This window comes from Myxine glutinosa, chromosome 3 (genome assembly GCF_964187855.1).
Source record: "Myxine glutinosa chromosome 3, kmMyxGlut1.1, whole genome shotgun sequence".
Lineage (NCBI taxonomy): Eukaryota > Metazoa > Chordata > Myxini > Myxiniformes > Myxinidae > Myxine > Myxine glutinosa.
In genome coordinates, this window is record NC_136263.1 from 149,387,248 (window position 1) to 149,409,806 (window position 22,559).

The window sequence follows — 22,559 nt, forward strand, 5'->3', positions numbered from 1 at the left end:
ATGCGGGCAAGGGGGTTAACAAGGAGAGATGCAGAAAATAGGGCAAAATGGAGAAGATTGTCATGGGGACCGCAAGGCTAACCCCCGCTCTAGCAGGGAAAATGGCCTTAAAATGCCATCATGTTGTTGTTGTTGGTGTGGAAGAACTTGACTGGCCTGCACAGAGCCCTGACCTCAACCTCAAACACCTTTGGGGTGATTTGGAACGCCATCTGCGAGCCAGGCCTAATCGCCTAACATCAGTGCCCGACCTCACTAATGCTCTTGTGGCTGAATGGAAGCAAATCCCCGCAGCAATGTTCCATCATCTAGTGGAAAGCCTTCCCGGAAGAGTGGAGGCTGTTATAGCAGCAAAGGGGGGGACCAACTCCATATTAATGCCCATTATTTTGGAATGAGATGTTCGATGTTCGGGTGTCCACATACTTTTGGTCATGGAGTGTATCTGTCGTATATGTAAACATTATTGCCTTAGAACCAACCAGAACCATGTGTGCAGTTTCTTGTGTCAGTCAATCCGTAACGCCCTCGGATTGTGTGTGGAGCCTCATGCTTGGCCCGACACACCTTGGTTGGCCCCATGAGATTCCTCCATCGTGCAACAGCATTTTCTCCAGCCAGAATATAGGCATGCATTGGACCACTGAAGGAAGAATTTTTTTTATTTCGTTTACAAGTCAATTCTGTTTATGCATCATACTTTCTTTTGCACTGCATACCTCCTCAAAGTTTTATGACAATAATATCATTCATAGCATATACATCATTACATCATTACTGATGTTTATGCAGTGATCACATCATCATTACAATAATATCAACATTCACAGCATAAAACATAACTAATACTATAACTGCACTCAGTAGAGAGCATACGTACCTCCACCAACCTGAACAGTTTACGTTTTGTATTGGTTCACGAGTTATCAAACAATGACCACGATATTCGTCATGGGTGTGTGTCTGTCTGTGCGCAGCATAACTACCCGATGATATCATCCGATCTTGATGAAACTTGGGTGAGAGGTTGATATCATGATCTAGTTGTGTCCTGCCTAGAGTGGGCATATTGCACCCATTGTGGGTGGAGCCACGCCAGAAAAAGATGTCTTTTTAGGGGTAATCAATTTCAAGCTACATCTTCTCAGAGGGGTTTGGTGGAATCTGACAGGGGTTTCGGTATTTGGTTAGGCCAATGTCATGGGTCGAGCCCCACGGACCTTGATTTTTCATTTTCGCCCCAAGGTCAAGGTCACATGGTCACAAAATTTAGAAAAGTCAATTTTTGATGATTTTATTAGATTGTTCGCTTCCTGATAGGGTGAAATGTCGTATATGTTTTTATATTATCACATACATCATGAAATACAAGTTTTCCAACAAATTTCAGAATCTTCGGCCTTTGACTTTTGAAGGTCACAAAGGTCAAATTTTCAAAGTTGTCGGAATCGAACAGAATTTTCGGTATTGTGTAGCTAACTAACCTCATAACTGATTATACATTATTTTCTATCTCATTTCAAGGTCAGTAAGCTTAGTTTTGACATTTCAAGGTCACAAAGGTCAAATTTTCCGAGTTGTCGGAATTGAACCGAATTTTCGGTATTGTGCAGCTATCTAGTCTCATAACAGATAATATTGTTGCGGTTGTGAGAATAAAGATAACCCCCCCTCTTAGTTAGTTGCACCACAACATGTAGCCTCGCTTTAGTTTAGTTATTTCTTATTAAATGTAAGCATTGTCTCCTTTCCTGTGTTAGTATGCGTTGGAGCAGGCCAGTAAGTGTAGGTTTCGTTGTTCTTTTGGGCTGGAATACCATGTGTTCTTTTGGGCTGGAATGCCATGTGTTCTTTTGGGCTGGAATGCCATGTGTTCTTTTGGGCTGGAATACCATGTGCTAGGGCCTGGAACAAGTCTGGAATGCCTGAAGGAGGAGCTACAGGGGAGTGGCCGGTAAGCGGCAAGCAGCCAATAGAAGCTCAAGGGGAGTGGCTAACAACGATGGCCAGGGGAGGAGTTTGGAACATTCGGGTAACACTCTGGGGAGGGGCTATAAAACCCTGCCCCGGGCCCCCCGCAAGAGAGGCGAGAAGAGTCGAGAGAAGAGAGACTGCCCCAGGAGGCTGCCCTCAAACTAGCTCTCTGTGACAGTGTGGTTAGAACTCTGTGTGATCGAGGCTCTCTGTGCACGAACTCTCCCTGCCCTGCGCTCTGCTGCCTGTTAATAGCGCTTGCGAGGACGGTCTCTCCCGGGGCCACAGACGCCAACTATCTCCTTGCCTGAGCTCCCTGCACGTGCCGCGAACATCCCAGGGACACGCCGAACGAGCTGACCGGGGCGAACGGCGCCAACGACCGCGCTTGAGCGCGTTCTCTTCTCTTCATCCTTTTCCCCACGTGAGTGAGTGGGCCCCTGTCCGGGGATTAAGTAAGGACGATAAGTATCTGCTCTGTCTCTTTACCCTGATCATTGTATAAATTGTATAATAAACCTGTGTTCTTTCGCATCCATTTGGCCGTTCACGTCATTTTCCACCATTGGCTTCGCACTGTACGAATAAAACTGCTCAATCGGGTTCAATAATAATTAACGGCACGAGTCACGTGACACGCAAACCGCTCGGGCGTATCAGACAAGCGTGACTCGTGCGAGGTCCAGTCCCCGTTCCCGTGGCGGCGTGTGTATAGAAGGTACGTGGGGATTCGACCCGATACCCTTCCGCACGCTCGCTACGGGGGTGGCGGCTGGAATTGCTCTGCAATCCGCCCCACGAGTGAAAAGTGGGTCGCGGCCTCGTGGACTCGAAGGCCCGAGAGGGAAAAGGGTTAAACCCCCCTCTGTACGTCGACGGGCTCGAGATCCGCAACAAATTGGTGTCCGGGAGTGGGATATTTGGACCTAGAGTGCGCTTCACGTACTCGAAATTACGAGCGGACGAAATTTAGTTTGTAAAATCAAATTTAAATTCGTACAATGGCTGGCCAAGACGACCAAATGCCGGTGGGAATAATAAATGAGGAGGAATTAATGGCCCAGGACCAGCAGGAGTTGGTAGTGGTGGAAGTTGATGAGGGTGGGGCAGTAAGGGAAGAAAATGGCGGCGCCTCGCACGTGGCGGCGGCAGCCGAGCCCGTTGTGCGAGCCAGGTTTGACATTGAATTGTTCCTAGCCCAAATGAATGCAAAAATGGATGCCATGGGGGACAAATCCACCCGGGAAATGAAAGAAATGAAGGAGGGGTTGGAAAGCAAAATGGGTGGTCAAATGGAAAAATTGGGGGATGAAATAAAATAATCCAGGTGTGAAATGGAAAAGATGAGAGAGGAATCGAGGCACAACATGGTCAAGTCGGGTAAAGAAATGAAAAAAATGGGGGAGGACATTGGGCGCAAGTTGAGCGAGGAAGTCGCAGTGGTACGCGACGGGGTGAAGCGGTGCGGAGAACGCGTGGAGAGCGGGATAAAGCGGAGCACAGCCAAATAGACTGGGGCTATGGGAATAGTGACGCGGGATGTAGAGGAGCCGACGATCGTCAAAATGGAAAAGGAAGTTTTCGGGGCGCCGACGATCGTAGTGTTAGAAGAAGAAATAATTGGAATTGAAGAGACGGGAGAAACAGAAGAAAAAGGGAGCAAATCACGAGAGAAGGTCATGGAGCATGAACAAGGTTTGTGTTTTCACCGTGATGCCGTGCTTGCTAACCCAATAAAAAGTTTGCAGGTGCTGGCGGAGGAGGGCCCCGAGGTGAGTAATAATGACTGGAATGTGTTTGGCGCGAACGGGTGCTCGGCGTGCTTGGGAGAGAGGCGAGACCCAGGCGTTCGCGAAGGGCCCATTGTGCGGTGTGAAAGGGAATGCGTACCGGAGTGCGTGAAGAGGGAGTGCGCACCAGAGTGTGAGCGGGAAGAGTGTGCACCGGAGTGTGCACCGGAGTGTGAAAAAGAGTGTGCACCGGAGTGTGCAATGGCCGAGTGTGTAACGGAGGAGTGTGTAACGGAGGAGTGTGCACCGGAGTGTGCGATGGCCGAGGGTGTAGAAGCAAAGTGTGCACCGGAGTGTGCGATGGCGGAGTGTGAAAAAGTGTGCACCGGAGTGTGCGATGGCCGAGTGTGTGGAGAGGAAGTGTGCACCGGAGTGTGCGATGGCCGAGTGTGTAGAGAGGGAGTGTGCACCGGAGTGTGCGATAGCTGAGTGTGTGGAGAGGAAGTGTGCACCGGAGTGTGCGATGGCCGAGTGTGTGGAGAGGGAGTGTGCACCGGAGTGTGCGATGGCCGAGTGTGTAAAGGAAGAATGCACAACGAAGTGTGTGAAAGGTGCGTGTGCGCCTGGGTGGTGTGCACCGGAGTGTGTGGGGAGCGCGTGTGCGCCTGGGTGTGCAAGTGTGGAGTGGGTCGCGCACGGTGAGGACGCAGCCCAGGCATCGACAACGACCGGGGTAGCGCTTAGCGGGACGAGTAGCGTACGCGAGCCCCCGGTGAGTTGTGTGCTGCAGGGACCGGAGGGGATCGGTGCTGCGTTGGTCTCACAAGGACCGGCGTGCACAATTCGTGCCTCCGGCCCCCGCAATGTATGGTTGGCGACGTATGGCGGCGAGGGCAAAATCGGCCGGGTTCTCGGGGAGGTTCGGGTTGTCAGAGCCACGCACCCTATCGGGTGAGGTGCTCTGACCGTGGCCGGTTCGGTCATCGTGCGTGGGACCGCGAGGCCCCGCGCAGGGATGGAGCCCGGCACTTGAGCCCATCGATTCCACCCCCCTCGGATCGTCAATGCCGGCCGGACACCCTATACAGGCGACCAAACACCCACAGGGATCGCTCGGCCCTTCGAGGCCGAGCTGTGACAAAGCACCTCTGTAGATGGGGGCTCATAGTCTAGAGGACTGGCGAGTAATGTACCCCACGTGGGGGAATGGTAGTGTAACCTTTCCTCCCACAGGGGGGCCCATGAGCATTAGTTTATGGGGATGGCAGTGTTCGGCACATGGAGGGGCCAGCAATGGTTGCCTCCATGGGGCACCGAAGCTAGCCGAGGGAGGGCTAGAATAATTGATAGGGATTTAGAAGACAGTAGGGACAAGATTTAAGTAGTGACACCTGAACTGTAGAGGGGACGTTGAGAGTTTAGATGGATGTCAAAGAAAAGGGAGTGCATCGTGTAAAGGGACGACGGGAAGCACGAGTTTTAGGGGAACTTAGTTAGGTAGATGATGCTGTGTGTGTTGAGAATAACCGGAGTTGTGTTGTAGTGTGGATGGAATTGTGTAATGGTCAATGGAATTGTGTAATGGTGAAAGTAATTGGTGTGGAATGCAAGGTGTGCAAAATAAGTGGTGTGCAAGATATTTGGTGTGTGAAAGTACTGGTGTGGAAGTAATTGGTGTGGAATGCATGGTGTGAAGGATCGAATTGGGGGAAGTGGAACCCAATCGCGAAAGCCCTGGGTGGGTAGTGTAAAGCCAGGTAGCGGGCAGAGGTAAATTGAATGGATATCGACACCTGTGGTGCGGGTAGTAGAAAGTAGTTTTGTAGGGTGCAGTAGACTGTGGAATGGCTGGGCGTGTGGCTTAATTAGTGCGTGTTGTTATTGGGGCACTCTGTCACTGGTAGCTTGTCGGCCAGGTAAGGCCGCAGGTAGGCTCTGGGAGCTGGTTAGTTGTAGTGAGTGAGTAGGGCCCGAGTATCCAAGGGAAGGACCCGGGTTGCCTGATGCTGAGGTGGGCATCGAGGGGGTAAGTGCCAGGGAGGGCCTTCCCCGGCTAGTGTAGTTCTGAGGAGCAGGCAAGCTCGGGAGGCAGCTTCAGTGGCAGAGGTGCGCAGGTAGGTAGACCTGCTGGTAAAGCCACCCGACCCAGCCCCAAAATTGTGCGAGGGCACAGATCGAAAATTCTTTGGGTGAGACCCAAATTTGGAGGGCACCACAGTGTGGGCAATGGGAATTCGGGTTCTTAGAACCACATAGTTTAAAGAGGCCGATTGGCAGGGTACGACCCCGGGTAGTTTAAAAGTGTAAATATTATTAGTGTAGTTAGGATGAGAAATCCCTTCGCACCATCCACAGCCAGTCACCGAGGAGGACGAGCTTCACACCGCAAGGCTCTGTAGGCTCCGGGCCAGGTATGGTCCATCTGCACCCCCCCCACAACTCTCCGACCCTGGGTTTTTCTGAACCATTGGGGTGTCCTGGGGTGGAAATCAACTGGTAACAGTAAATAAACTTGGACTCACTACCCATTTGGTACCTATATTGGATGGTACCCTCAAAACAGCATATTTTTAAATCCGCGTTGCGCCATATTCGACACACGTGTTCTTTTGGTATTTGTGCCTGCTAATATTAACTCAGAATAAAAAGTTATATACCAAAAGAAAGCTGTTCATCTACTGATCATCATAGAATATTGACACATTACTTATAATGGTACCTTAATGGTCATAACTAGTGCTGAATAGCAGTACCCCACTTTAACGTAACATAATTCGGTATCGACCGTACTATTTCATCTTACACACATAATATGAACACATTACACCTGATATGCTTACATATATATTTTATTGGCTTTCTCCTGTATATCAGCTTTAATTTGATACCAGATACATCCCCATAGCTTCAATTCTCTTTTTTATACAGCGTGTCAAAGATACTACCTGTTTCGCGGGAACCATGAATCATATAATCTCGGTAACAGTCTTTGTCTATATTCAAAAGAACTGCCTATTACACTTATAAATGTCATTCATAATCGAATATCATAATCATACTGCCATCTTATTAACATATTAAACAAGAAAAACTTGTTTATTAATCACAGTAGTTTTTAATATCATCATATTAATATTCATACACTGGGTCAAACACCTTCCACAGAACAGTAACAATGTAATGCTCGAATATTTACTGTAAAAGTAAAAATATTTCTTATTTGAAACTAAATTTTAACATCCCATTGAAAAAATTTTTAGTATCGAATATTTTGATGATAAACCAAACATTATTGCTCAACAACAGATATCATAATAATATTAACAGTCAGTTTTATCCCTACAATTACATATGTATGTCGTACACTCAGTTAACCACATTATATCATATAATACAAGTATCCACTCTCAAAAGAACACAAACAAACAATTGCATTTTGTTAATTATCAACAAAAGTCAAACACTGCATGAGTGCAGTCAAGTTGGCTTGCTTGCACGAATGGCATATGTCCATCATGATCAGTCATCGTCACTGTCACTTTCATCGGTATCACTGTACAAAACACGATCCATATCATCAGGTGTTTCATCACCTGATTCATCATCACTCTCATCGTCGTCTGACATGACCTGAGCTATATCAGCCAGCTCACGCGGAAGCATGTCTCCATCATACCAGAGAGGATCCAGGCAGCCTTTCTCCTCTTCCCAGCCATGGCCTGGACTTGCTTTGGGAATCCTTGGTCGAGGAACGTGAGCTCTCTTCCAAATTCCCACTTGGTGGTTGACCCTTCGGATGTGCTGTGTGAGGCTCCTCATACATGGTGGAATATTGGCCATGTCTACATTGCCTGAGGGTAGGTGACGATTCTCCTTGGCACATAGCTCATTTATTCTCAGGAGTCGCAGATCATCAACGTGTGATACCTTTCCTCTTCCATACATGGCACATGTGAAGCTGTCTAGTTGATTGTTCAGCTCTTCTGGCACATCCCACGTATCTCCAAGCTTGTTGAGAATAGGGATGTATTGCGGCAGACGAAGCAGCGTTTTAACAGGTTTGATTTTTCCAATCCCTCGGAAAGCGCTAGTGCTGTCACAACCGCTGTAGGCGTGAAGTGCCATAAGAGCAGTACTCTTCTCTTGGCCGAAGTCTGCTGCGAGTTTACTGACGTTTATTAGCCTCTGCTTGTTTCCTGTGCCTGTGTCAAACAGTATCTTTATGTCGTTTATCGATGCGGCGTAGTGCAGTAAGATGAAGAATACATCCGAGTCTGGGCTCTTCACTCGAACAAACTCATATTTCTGGCTCCTGGCGTAGTTTACGTATAATATCACGCGCGAGTCTGTTTCTTCTTGAGACGATTCCAGCTGAGGCAACTCTTTGGCATTTGTTGTCTGACCATCTGTGGATGTGAGTTGGTATGCCTTCCCTTCACATATCAAGATCACTTTTCGACCATGGCACCGAGAAGCATACTGGTCACTGTTCCAGAGCCTGAGTAGCAGTCGGATGAACTGGATTTTATTCTCGTCGTTCGAGAGAAACATTTTCCAATCTTGCGGTTTCTTTGTAGCTTCTCCTTTTAGAATCAACTTTTCTCCACAGCCGCGACGTCGCCTCTCCATCGACTTCACTGATCCAGGTAGGTATTGATCTGTGCTGAACACCACATCTCCTGTCTTACTGATGATGTCAAAGACCTTGGAACAGATCTGGCTGAAGTTGTTAGGAATGTCTTTTAGATAGTAGAAGGTGGCATTTCCGTCATACACTGTCAGGGTGACCCTTGCCTGTGGTACAGTGATGTCAGTACAGTCCTTGGTCAGGAGCTGGAATGCCTTTGCCTTGTCTGTCTTTGCTAGGTACCCATCTCCGGTCGCCAAGCTGTATGGTACTGGAGTTAATGGGTATGACATCAGTTCCTTTAGGTCAAGTTGTAGCCCTTGATTTTGCGATTTCAGCAAAAGCTGAAATGCAACGTTTCCCTGGTGCTTGAACTGGGTGACTTTGTTCTTTGATGTCTTGGTCTTGGAACTTTTGTTCATGTTGTTCAGAGTTTTGAGATTGAGTCGTTTTACTGGTTCAAAAAAATCTTCGCCAGTTTTCAGTCGGACCTCAACAAATTTATCATGAGCTTGTTGACCGATGGCTTCAGCCTTCAGAACATCTGCAGCAACATCATCAGAGGCTGCACCGCCTGACGATAGAATCAACAGCTGGTCCTTTGTGTCTACCGTGAATGGATTCAGGAAACTGCATACCGCATCCATGGTCTTCTTCACCAACCTCTCTCCTTTTCTCACCTCTCTGGGACGTACATCACGATGCTTAGTGTCCTGTCCGCTGTCTGTCATGTGAGCCATACCAAGACATGCATCAACGTAGAGAGACCTTTCGTGAAGGGTGCGGACCCACCTCTGATATGCCTGGTAATTGGTGAGTAGTCCAGATATACCCGCACCAGCACCACCATGAGACTTTGCATGTCTCATGAAGGTTTCCTCCATTGTCTTGTCAACAGCACAGCGATTCCCAGGGATAAAGGAGCGAGCAACACTGATTGCTCCTCGTCGAATGAGGGTCAAAGCTCCCGGGTGCGAGCTATCTACGTTGGCTAAGAAGATGGAGAAATACGACAAATACCTGGCGTAGTTTTGGCCACCGAAGCTGAAGAAGAGGGGAGTCATACCGTTGATGGACGCAACATACAAGACAAAGTTGTTAGTCTTTACAGCTTCAAGGAGTGAGAGGACTAGACGTACATGGTCCATGTACGACACCCAGAGCTCAGCAGTTTTCCCCAATCGTCCCTTTGCTACACTCTGTCGAAATGTATCATAGTTATCTATGACCTTCATGATGAGTTCATCCGTCGAGACAGCTTCTAAGGTCATTTGACTGGGGGATTCAACAAGATCTTGCAGTCTTCTAGTTGAGTCGTCAGGGAGGGACGCGAACAGGTCATCAGCATTAGTTTCGTTGAGGTATTCCGCCAAGAGAAGCCTCTCCAAGCATTCCAGCATAAGTTTATGACAGTGTAACGCTCTGTCATAATTCTTTCCCGACATCACACCTGTGATAGATCCACTACCGATCAATCCTGCTTCCAGGAGGATATCTGACAGACCAGACCCAGCCATCTTCTTACCCATCATTTTCATGTAAGCACAAACAAGGTGGAAGGTGCCTATTAGAATGATGTGACTTTCGTACTTGTCGGGGGAGTTCCATACTAGGGGGAATGCCTTCATGCATACCCCCAAATCGAATGTGGTAATGACATAAGGCTGGCCAACTTCTCTGGTGGCCTCTTCAGCAGCACGCAAGCATTCCTGGACAGTTTTGTACTCGGTAATTGGTTGATTGATGACGGGATAGTAGTCTATCGTTGTGAGCTTCTTTGGTATTTCACCTGTCTCTGAGATGAAACCGGTCCAACCAGGAACTTGTTGTTGTGTTTCTGCCTTGAGACGGATCATGATCCATAGAGTCTGGAGTTTGGTCGATGTTCCTCTTTCTCCTACAGATCCTGGATATTGAAGCTGTTTTACTTGAAGTTTCAGGCTTTGTCTTTTGGTCACATAGCAGTCAGGTAATATGGTTGCTTCCGTCAACTGCAGAGAACGCCGTTTGGTCCTAACTTGAGTTGGCCTTGCTGGACCAGATGCGGCATGATCATCACTGACTTCTTGCATCATGATCCCGTGTGCTGTATGAACAGAACCTTTTCCTGTCAGATCATTCACCAATGAGTCGAAATTGTCAAACTCCGAGTGGAAGACAGACGGCTCTCGTGGTGACCTGATGATTTGGTTGGAGAGTTGTGTCGATGACTTCATCACTGATTCGGCCAGTGCAGTCTCCAATTCAAGTGAAAATGAATAACTCTCACAGTGTCCCATTCTATTAAGAAGGGTTATGAGCTTTTCACTTCTGTATAGATGTCTCAGGGACGTGCACATGATGATGTGTTTTGGAAGCTTCCAAGAGCCTTTGGTGGCAGCGCGACAGATATCTTGGCCGATTGATTGAACTAATCGCTGGCTTCGTTGTGACCTTGCTGATGTTGTTCCAGTTATGATGTAGCATAGCAGCTTCTTGAGTGAATCTGGTATAACATCGTCCATTTGTTGGAGATCAGAAGGACTTGGTGGCCATTTCAGTTCTGGGGCATTCGAGAAATCATCCAGAATTGACAGTCGTAAATGGCTACCTGCACTCTCAAGCATATCTCTTGATCCCAATTTGAAGGCTTGTTTCACTGCTGTCTGGACGTCAATTGCAGTGCTGAATATTATGTAGGACTTTCCCAGATCACAGAATGATAGTCTCTCCCTGAAAGGCTCGTGGTTTTCAAGCTTCAGTTTTAGTTTGCTGGCTCGGTAGTCAGGATTCGCATATTTGCTGGTTTGCAGGTTAATGACATACATTTGCCTCAGGTCGGATAGTTTCATTATCTTCTTGGCCATTAACACATCCCTTTCAATGGCATCACATACCACATCGAATGCCTGTCTGTGGGCTTCTTATAATTCTCCTTGATGGTGCTGTGCCTCTTCGTCAGTACTGCGCCATTTCTCTGGCTTTTGCATATATTTCATACGGCAAGTTTTGTGGAACTTTGCCTCAGAGGCAAAAAGATCATGGCCTCGGATCCTCATTAAGAGCGTTTCATCTTGCTTCATTTCAGCCATCTCCAGTACCGGCTTCCAGCCTTCATACTCGAACTGGCTCATCCCCTGGGTAGTCCAACTGCCATGCACTTTCACTTTTTTACGACTTTCCGAAGAACAGAAGATACAGTCTGGCTTAAATATGATCTTGTCACCAGAACTAGTACGGGCCATCCGCTGAGTTGTGGCACCAGTTGTTTCAGATGTACCTGCAGTAGGAGGGTTCAGTCTGTCTAAGTTCATCGTGAAACGCTTGTAACACTCCCAGTGGAAACCATGGTGTTCGGCCAGAGATTCAGGGACCAAATCACATGTGTCCTTCATCATATGCGGAGACTGTGGGGGTTGTGCAAGGCGTCTTTCTTTGACCTCCTGCAGCTTGGCCAATTTCTTCTCAGAATTTTTGAGTCCAGATAACAAGTGCAACTCTCCATAGCTCAGTCCCTTTACATGAGTTATGCACACAATGGGTGGTTGTTCACTCTCACGTGTACGTTTCGCTCGCGCCGGATGTTCCATATTAGCGTTGTTACTTCACCTGCAAAACACATCAAAATATTGGAAAGTACCAAGCTGAATAATTATTATAAATTGCATCTTAATTATAAAAAATATCTTATATTGCATACTTAACTATGTAAAAAAAGGTGTTTAACTTAACTAATTGACTCGTTCTGTCGCTGTAAGAGACACTTAAATAACATAATTGTACAATCTGATGATCTCAATTTACGCAGGATACAAACATGGAAGGATCTGCATGCCATTTTCGTCAAAATTCCTGCAATAAACTACAGTGATACATCAATACAACAATATATTAAGTAACACATATTAACAATACATAGATTTTGTCATGTGTCCAACATATATGTACATGATATACGTGGCAGCATTTGTAAATTGACAAATGCAGCATCGCCTACAATATCACCCCATACCGGTAGTATCTTTGACACGCTGTATAAAAAAGAGAATTGAAGCTATGGGGATGTATCTGGTATCAAATTAAAGCTGATATACAGGAGAAAGCCAATAAAATATATATGTAAGCATATCAGGTGTAATGTGTTCATATTATGTGTGTAAGATGAAATAGTACGGTCGATACCGAATTATGTTACGTTAAAGTGGGGTACTGCTATTCAGCACTAGTTATGACCATTAAGGTACCATTATAAGTAATGTGTCAATATTCTATGATGATCAGTAGATGAACAGCTTTCTTTTGGTATATAACTTTTTATTCTGAGTTAATATTAGCAGGCACAAATACCAAAAGAACACGTGTGTCGAATATGGCGCAACGCGGATTTAAAAATATGCTGTTTTGAGGGTACCATCCAATATAGGTACCAAATGGGTAGTGAGTCCAAGTTTATTTACTGTTACCAGTTGATTTCCACCCCAGGACACCCCAATGGTTCAGAAAAACCCAGGGTCGGAGAGTTGTGGGGGGGGTGCAGATGGACCATACCTGGCCCGGAGCCTATAAGCCGTTTGGAAAATGAGACGCATCACGACGTGGGTGAGACATTGTTATGTTCCATCCCTTCCTTCCTGGGAGGGAGTTGGGGATGAATTCGGAGTTAGGAGGGATATGGGGGACAAGACTTAGAGACGAATTGTAAATACAAGGAGGGCTAGGGTAGTGTAGCCAACGGTGGGGGGTATGGACGGTTAGGGACGAGCTTGCTCCGCTCGCTCTTCCACGTCCCTCGCACCGCACCAGGTATGGTGGTGCCTGGTCACCTTGTTTTTCGTGTGCTACCGTGTGCCTTTCCCTTTGCTTGTTGCGCCTTGTCTTCGCTCCCCGCCCCAGGACCGTTTGGAGGCCGAACTGTGCAGCACCGTTACACCTGTGCAGCCGAACTGTGCAGCACTCTGCTGCCAAACCCATTTTGCTGCACCCTTGCTACACCTGTGCAGCCGACCTATGCAGCACTCTGCTGCCAAAACCACCTTGTTGCCATGTCTTTTGCTGCACCTTTTGCTACACCTATGGACCACAAGCCTTGTGGCCTCGCACCTCTGCTGTGCAGCATCTTGCTGCGAATGCTCCTGCACATTCGGACCACTTTTTGAGTGGCACTGACGCCACGCAGTTGGACCACGGGAGAGTGGCCCTGCTTGGCAATGAAAAATAAAAGCAATTGTGTGCTATTGTATGCCAGTTATGAAGTATGAAGATTTAGATGGCCCTGATGTTCAACATGGCCTGTATGCCGGTCAGGGCCAGCCGGTTTTGTTAGCCACACACAGAAGATGCAAGATGCAAGCAGCAAGTGCCACATTGAGTGCTTTGTTTCTCTCCTCCAATTTCTTCCAAAAGTACAGGTCCTGGGTCATAGTATTGTAAATAAAGGTTAAGTCTGTGCTTGTAAATATATGTGCCTGTAAATATAAGAATGTTGCCCACCGGCTATGTGTGTACTGTGTCGTTTACAAAATTCCGGAAATACTCGGATAGTTGTGGGTGTGAGTCTGATAGAGTAGCTGCTCAACGCATTAGGAGGGACATATCTAGTGTTAAAAATGTCGCACACATGGGTCAGAATAAATGTTAGGGGGATTGAACCTATGTGTCACATTAAAAGTAAAGGTAAAATTGCATGCCAGACTATACCGGTCGTTCCGATGTTGGGGTCGACTCGGGGCGAGTCTGGTGAGAGAGGGGGATAGTGTTGTGGTTGTGAGAATAAAGATAACCACCCTCCCCCCCCCCCCCCCCCCCCCCACCCCTCTTAGTTAGTTGCACCACAACATGTAGCCTCACTTTAGTTTAGTTATTTCTTATTAAATGGTGCCTGGTGTTGGCTTAGCGGTTAGGGTGCCAGCTTGGGATCATAGGATCCTGGGTTCGAATCCCGCTCGATCGCTGAATTAACACCAGTGGGGTTGACTCAGCCTGTCATCCTTCTGAGGTCGGCAAATTGAGTACCAGCTTGCTGGGATGAATGATCCCGGTGTGTACCCCGGTTTAGAATAGGTACACCATATCCCTGCGCATCGTAAGAGGCGACTAAGGGTTGGCGCCAGGAAGGGCATCCGGCCATAAAAACATTGCCTCAAACAGGGAACCATGATTGTCATGGGGCCCGCGAGGCTAACCCCCGCTCCAGCGGGGGAAATGGCCTGAAAACGATCATTCATTCATGGCTAACCCCCACTCCAGTGGGGAAAATGGCCTTAAAACGATCATTCTATATATATATTATCAAATGTAAGCATCGTCTCCTTTCCTGTATTAGTATGCGTTGGAGCAGGCCAGTAAGTGTAGGTTTCGTTGTTCTTTTGGGCTGGAATGCCATGTGTTATTTTGGGCTGGAATGCCATGTGTTCTTTTGGGCTGGAATACCATGTGCTAGGGCCTGGAACAAGTCTGGAAGGTCTGAGGGAGGAGCTACAGGAGAGTGGCCGGTAAGCAGCAAGCAGTCAATAGAAGCTCAAAGGGAGTGGCTAACAACGACGGCCAGGGGAGGAGTTTGGAACATTCGGGTAAGACTCTGGGGAGGGGCTCGTGAAAAAGTAAGTACACCCCATGTAAAGTTTTGACTTTTTCAACATTTTTCAACATACGGCTATTTGATCTCCATTCCAACAATATTGAGAGATAAAGGTGATATAATATAACAAATATCATGAAACATTTACATTTTGTAGTCCATTGCATATTTTAAATAAACATAAATGCAAATTTTGCATGTGGAAAAAGTAAGTACACCCCTACATTTATCACTACTTTTTATAATCACATGGTGTGAGGTCAGATGATCTTAGCAGCCATTCCACTGCATGGTTGAGGGTGATGACTCGGACTCCAAAGAGTTCCCTCAGTCGATCTCGGACAGCGATAAGACGATGTGCTGGGGCGCCGTCTTGGGCCCCCCATAGATATCTGAAGATACCATGAACCTGTCGCTCAAAGTTCTCCTCCAGCTGCGGTAAAACGTCATCAATCATCATCTGCAGATACCTGTTACCATTGACATTCCTTTGAAAGAAAAATGGTCCGATCGCCTGACCCCTTCCACAATGTCCCAACCAAACAGTCCACTTTTGTCTTCATGTTGGTGCCAAAATTAAATTCCAGGGGTTGTCCTGTCGGTGCATATTCAAGAACATTATGGGTATTGACCTTGCCGTCCATGGCGAAAGCAGCTTTGTCGCCGATAACGAGATACCGCAGGAAATTGACATCTGCTTTGCAACATGCTATCAACCATCTGGCAAGCACCAGCCTCCTGGCAAAATCCCCTGGCGTAAGTTGTTTCCGGATGTGAATCCAATATGGATGTTGGTGGAGGCCCAGTCTTGTGATTCGGTTGAATGTTGCCGAAGGCAATCCCGTCCCATTTCGTCTTGCGCTGGTATCCCTAGGATGCTCCAAAACTTGCTGCCTTACTGCTGCAATGTTCATTTCCGATCGCCACAGTGCGCCTCCTGCCAGAATTCCCCTTGTTGCGGTTGAGGCTAGTGCCATGCTCTTGCTATTTTCTAACATTCGCCCAGATGGTTTAGGCTGCTGGAGGCTCCCGTTCTGGGAAACGTTCCCTGAACACATCACGAGTTCGCTGCAAACTTCCAGTTTGGTGAAAGGTTGTAACCACGAAGGTCCGCTGTTCAGTCGTAAGTTGAACCATCTTTTCAATGACTCAGACTGTCTCTAAACCCATACACTGTAGCCCCATCTTAAATACCCATCTTAAACAAAGGATGATGCAACCGACGATTACCAGACCAGCTTAACAATTTTACATAATCAACTTGGCAGTCGACAAGTAATGCGTCCATTTCAAACTGTCTTGCATTGATTAGCCAAACTTGTAAAAATGTGATTTGAACTTGCCATTTTCAATGAACATGTACTTCGGTCATGTGTGACAGCAATGATGCATTAAAGACATCAATGGAAAGCTGAAGATCTCCTCATAATTGGTAAACCACATGTAAATTGTCAAACTAAATAACCTTTGCATATTAACCCCTTGAATTCGGATTACCTTTTTTTTTGATACGCACTGTGTGTATATCTATCTATATATCTATCTATCTGTATATATATATATATATATATATATATATATATATATATATATTATATATATATATATATATATATATATATATATATATATATATATATATATATATATATATACACATATATATATATATATATACACATATATATATATATATATACACATACATATATATATAATATATACATATATATATATAAGGGTGGTGCTCAAAATAATTTTTTTAAAGTATTTACTGGGACATGGCTTTATGTTGTTCCTTTTGTTCCAAAATGAAAAAGACACCAAATATGAAAGCAATCTGATTTTATTTAGGGGTGCCACATCAGCCTTCAAACTAAAGGTGTCTACAAAACTTTTCTATATATGGATCGAAAGCAAAACCAGAAGTTTGTTTTATGAAAATCCACCCTCCACTCACTTTCTTTGTATTCTAGCAAACACAAGTTACAATAGCTGCACAAATAGCACTATATTGCTATGAAAACTCAAATTCAATGATAACAATCCAAATGTTCAGTTCATAAAATGAAGCGACACACCATATCACATAATATTAAAAACCCAAATATAATGAGAAATGTAACTCCTATTTCTGGGCCTGTTTCACCACTGTTGCCTTCTTGGCATCGGGGGTACATCTTCCTGTGAGTAGCAACAACTTGGAGCAGAGCTTGCTTTTGCTCTTCATCCTTTGTAAGGAGCTTATTGTAGTCTTGTATCAATGCGACACCCCTTTCTGCCCTGTCGTTCACCACGACTAAGCCACTGGCGGCTTTCTTTGCTTCCTGAAAGCTGGTTTCTTGCTCCCATGAACCAGGATCCTTATCCATCCAATCAGTTGGGGTCCCTAGGATGCTGAAGAAATGCTTGGTGTGTTTTGTTATGAGGCCAGCGATTGACAGGGCGGTTCCTCGTTTGATAGCTGGTCTCTTTGGAGAGGGGTTTTCACCGTCATTTTTCAATGCTTCAATCATATTGATCTTGCTTTCTTTGTCAATTCTGGTGTCAAAGAATGCAAATGCCACTAGTACTGGGCTCATGTACCACGTGTGGCGGCCAAGTGCCTTCAAGGCTGCCTGAGCCATCTTCTGATTGATTTGTTCAAACTTTTCCAACTTCTTGAAGAGGTTAATGTCATTCAAGGGAGCCTCAATATCTTGTGGAGCCCGAAACCAAGCCTGTACATACACAAGGCAGACAAAAATGTTGAAGGCTCGGAGTTCTCTCGCCTCTCGAAGTGTCAAGTGGAACTCTGACCGAAACATGAACACCTGTAGTGAATATAGTGCTTTTGCCATCCATCTGGCTCTGTGCCTTGCTCCTGGAGCCATGATCCGGATTCCACGAGGTGGGATTCCTCCCATGTAGATGACAGTCAGTTCTAGGAGTTCACGATAATCATCTCGTGGCTGCTGATCTTTCAAACACACAAGAGCAAATTCCAGAGCTTCATCCATCATGTCATTGTTCTGTGCAAACTCAGCTGCCGTATCAGGATCTGTGAATCCATTTTTTGGTTGGTGATGGGCAATGGACGGCCACTCCGCCTGAAACCGCTTAAAAAAGCTGGATGTCAGGGCCTGATGAAGGACCGAAAAGAGTGGTGAAAACATCTCCCAGAATGATTTCGTGCGCATGATGGCAGCAAGCCAAATGAATTAGTTCAGTCTGTGACAGCAGCCCCTCCCAGCCCCTCCACGAACACCTGAATTGCTGGCTGTTGTGTCAAAAGACAAAGCCTTCACCTTGCCCACAGGTTCCAGCTCTTCAGTGTGTCCACTACAGCGGTTGCCATAGCTTCTCCTCCCCCGTCAGGTAACTTGGGAACATTCAACAGCTGCTCCATTCCATGGTACTGGTTGGACACAAGGATTGGAAGACGATCCACCTTCACATGCACAAAATCTCCAGTGACATCGGGAAGACGCTTTCCATCCCAATGGACCACTAAAGGACCCTGCACATTATGATGAAATGCTTCTTTTATTTCGTCCATGGTTTTGCATCGATGCATCATGCGATTCCGCCGCACTGTCCATCGGTTCAGTGCCAGCTCTGCAGGATCCCATCCTACTGCTCTACAAATGGATGCCAAGTTGTGGACAGCCATTCGGTCACTTGTTTTCGTACGATCCAAAGAAGCTGCGACTTCAGGAGTGACAATGTTGATAGGCCTTCTTTTCTTGGGACGAGATATCCCACCATCAGATGATGAAGAACAGCCTGTGCCGTGGTCTCAGAGTCAGAGTCAGAGTCTGTGACTTCCATAGCAGTAGCACCCTTCATGACCATTTCCTGTCTCTTATTTTCCTTCTCTGCCTTAGTCTTCTGCTTTTCTTCCCTTTCTTTCTTTCGCTTCGTTTTTGCTTCCAACACAGTGTCTACAGATCCCATTGAAGCCTTCCTCTCTGAGAATTGATCGTGAAGAAACTTCCTGTCCTCGGGGTTGGTGATTATGGCCTCCGAATCTGCATGCCTAAGATCAAACGTCTTCTCCAAGGAGGCCTTGAAGGATGCTTCCTTTTTCTCTTGGGTCGCACCACCCCGCTTTGCACCTTTTTGGAGGCTCCTCCATTCTTCATATAGCCTCTCCAAACGATGGATGCAGTGCTGCTTCGTCGTTGTAGGTAGGTGAGCTTTTTCCCGAGAACTTCACAACCTCTTCAATGGTGAGGGTTGCACTCTCCCGGGCAGTGCGATTCTCCTTCTTCAGGTGATGGAAAAACAGGACAAGAGATTGATGCACAGTCGGGAGCTTGGCACCTTTGATGGCATCTCCAGAAGTGGACCCAATGAGATACACATTATCCTGAGCCCGAGTTTTCAATGAAACACTGGTACTAGCACATGCCATATCTGCAAAATACGCAAGAATGTGGGTAAAATCCTGTTAATTCTTACTCCACAGGGTCACTCTCTACAAAAGAGCCACAGTCAATAAGTTAGGCCTACATATTACACACTAAAAAAGCGTACCCCTGACCCCAGGAACCTGTACAAAACATGCATGAAAATTGCCCAGATAGTGATCATAGGAAGTCTCAAAACTGTATGTATAATATATTGTATATAACTATATATATAATGTATAATGTGTATTTATGTATATTTATTATTTAATGTATACTTTATGTATAAATTTAATGTATATTTAATTATAATGTATATATATTGTATAACTATATATTTATTTATTATATTTAAATTTTAATATATTCTATTTATTTTTAATATATTATTTAATGTATTATATTTGTCTACTATTTGTATAATTGTCTATCGTATAATTGTATATATAATGTATAATATAATATATATTATTATTATTTAATGTATATTTACTATATATTTATTTTAATATTATATTTAATGTATATATATAATTATGTATTTATTTTGTGTATATACAGCCAAAAAAGGGAATTCCTATTTTTGCATGGGGAAAATTCATCACTGATGTGGCACCCCTAAATATTATTGATTCCATTCAAATTTGGTGTGGTTTCCTTTGACACCAAAAGGAACAAAAATAGACCATGTCCCGGAGAAAATCTGCATTTTGATTTTTTGAAGCCCACCCTAATATATATATATATATATATTAGTACTCGGCCGATATCGGAACCGGCAATCGGAACAACAGCAGATATCGGCCATTTTTCGGTAATCTGTATCTGCAGATTGGATTCGGTGTGCAGTTCCGATGACCAATTACAGTTGTTCTGCACTCTATACAACCCACAAACATTGAGTAGCTTTCACGCTTGATTAGAGCTAATTTCAAGAAAACAAATTTTAAAACGTTGCATTATAGACATTTCAAGATGTGTATTAACATTATTCTTTATAAACAGCTCACAATGGTTGTGTGGTGGGAGAAGCATTTGGCTCAGTAATTTGTAAAATCTATATCTATAAAACACAGTTTGTGTGTGTGTGTGTAATGTTACCGATAGACTCCTAAACAGAGAGGCTCACGTACTTGATATTTGGCATAGACAGCCATTGAGCCTGGGACGAACATGGCCAAGACCATATTTGACGAGATCCATATTTTTTATTCATATTTACCTCAGCGCATTTCAGCGAAGTACCCGCTAATCTCAGCCGGTTCCAGAGCAGCTCGCTGATTCGCTCAGAGCGATCACGTGATGTTCCATTCCCCCGCCAGACTGATTCGCTCAGAGCGATCAAGTGATGTTCCATCCCGTCACACGTCACCACGTTTTTTCACCTTTTATGCGATCGTGTTTTGTATCGATTTTGTGCGATATGAATTAAATGTCTTTGAAACAGCTGTGAAACGTCTTTCCACAACCCTTCCGTAACCGATTGGAGCAGTTTATTGCCGCACAAAACGAGATCCGCGAAGCGAGTTGGTCGAGTCGTGCTGACCAAGATGGCGACACGGCGGCTTCACTTTTCACGGAGTATGAGCGTTCTATATATTTTCAATTCAGTGCGCCCGTGATTTGTGGCATAGACATGACCATTGGGCCTTCACGGTGTAATTTGTGCGAGGCTTTTGTCCGAGTGAGCTTGAGTCGAGAGGGCGAATGTACGGGTTGGGAATGTACGGGTCTCCCTTCCCCCGCCCGGCAACGCCGGTACTGGAGGACGTCACAGGATTGGTGAGTCTCCAAAATCCGCTTTGTGCTGTTGCGAATATGCAGGACTATGTCCGATTGTTGTGCTGCTCTCCGACCATGAGAACTGCAACGTCATTGTTGACTGGCCATCCCCTTCCCTCCCCCTTCCGTCCCCCCTCCCTTCCCCCTCCATCCCCCCCTCCCTCCCTTCCCCTCCCCTTCTCCCCTCCCCCTCCACCCTCCCCTTCTCCCCTCCCCTCCCCCTCCATTCCCCCCTCCCCCTCCCCCTCTTTTCCCCTCCCCCTCCCTCCTCCATTTCCCCCTCCCCCTCTTTTCCCCCTCACCCCTCCCTTCCCCCCCCTCCATTTCCCCCCCTCCCCCTCCCCCTCCCTCCCTTTCCCCCTCCCCCCTCCCCCTCCCCATCCCTCCCCCTCCCCTACCTTCTCCCCTCCCCCCCTCTTCTCCCCTCCCCCTCATTCCCCTCCCCTCCCCCGCCCGGCAATGCCGGGTACTTCTGCCGGTCCCCCCCCATCCTCACCCTCCCTCCCTCTTCCCTCTCCCCTCCCCCCCCTCTTCCCCTCTTCCCTCTCCCCCCTCCCATCCCTCACCCTCCCATCCCTCACCCATCCCCCCCCTCTTCCCTCTCCCCTCCCGCTTTCCCTGCCCCCTGGCCCCTCCCCTCCACCCTTCCCCCCCCCATCCCCCCTCCCCTCCCCCCCTCCCTCCTCCCCTCCCCCCCTCCCTCCTCCCCTCCCCCCTCCCCCCCCTCCCATCCCTCACCCTCCCCATCCCCCCTCTCCCCCCGTTCCCCTCCCCTCCCCCCTCCCCTCTCCTCCCCCGCCCGGCAATGCCAGGTACTTCTGCTAGTATGTTAATACAGCGAACGGCTCGGAAATCGCGTGTTATCGAATTTGTTTTAACTTCCAAACTCATAATGACAAACAACATACCTTTAAAATTGCACCCAATTCATGTAAACCAACCTATTGCTTTAGAAACAGGTGCAAGTACATCAAAAATCGAGCTCGCTCCTACTATACTTCCTGACAGAGTACGTCTTGACGTCATATGTTCCCGGTGTGCAAAAAAAGTGTTTGTTAAATTAATTTTTTCGTATTTTAAAGGTGGACTGACAGTATTCTGGCTTCCCCAGCAAAATGGGTCACATTTTACATCACCGGTTTGTAAGATAAACTACTTCATTAATTTGGGTCGTCTAGTTTGAGGCATGTCTTTAACATCCTTGCTTTGCTGATGTTTGTGAATCAGTCCGCTTACAACAGAACAATGGAAGCCAACTTGATGTCCATTTCATTGTGGGACATCCCAACATTGTTTACATCAAAACTGCACTTATGGAGACCAAACCCATTGATTTCCTCTCCAACAGATATACACAGGGCCAGCCAAGATTAAATGACACCAGGCAAGGGGATTCTTCAGCACCCTCTCTCCATTTGTTCAACCTTTGAATACCTTCTTACCTCTGCTACCAAGGAGGATGGAGGTCATGTTTTCACCTCAAAAAGTTATGGACACAT

The 22,559-nt window shown here is 46.3% G+C and overlaps 1 protein-coding gene across 6 annotated transcripts in view; it reads right to left on the reverse strand.

The window, feature by feature from the left end:
- Positions 1-22,559, reverse strand: part of NME6 (NME/NM23 nucleoside diphosphate kinase 6) — a 75,705-nt gene that overhangs the window by 39,329 nt on the left and 13,817 nt on the right. For 5 of the 6 annotated variants that reach the window (XR_013622885.1, XR_010982231.2, XM_068101762.2 and 2 more), the window contains exon 4: positions 483-643. Coding sequence is in view for 4 of the 6 variants with exons in the window: in XM_068101762.2 (XP_067957863.1) it covers positions 483-643 (161 nt within the window). In the remaining 2 variants the exon portion in view is untranslated. Of the gene's footprint in view, positions 1-482; positions 644-16,717; positions 19,286-22,559 lie in introns of those variants that run through there. The other variant, XM_078774671.1, reaches the window with a different exon arrangement.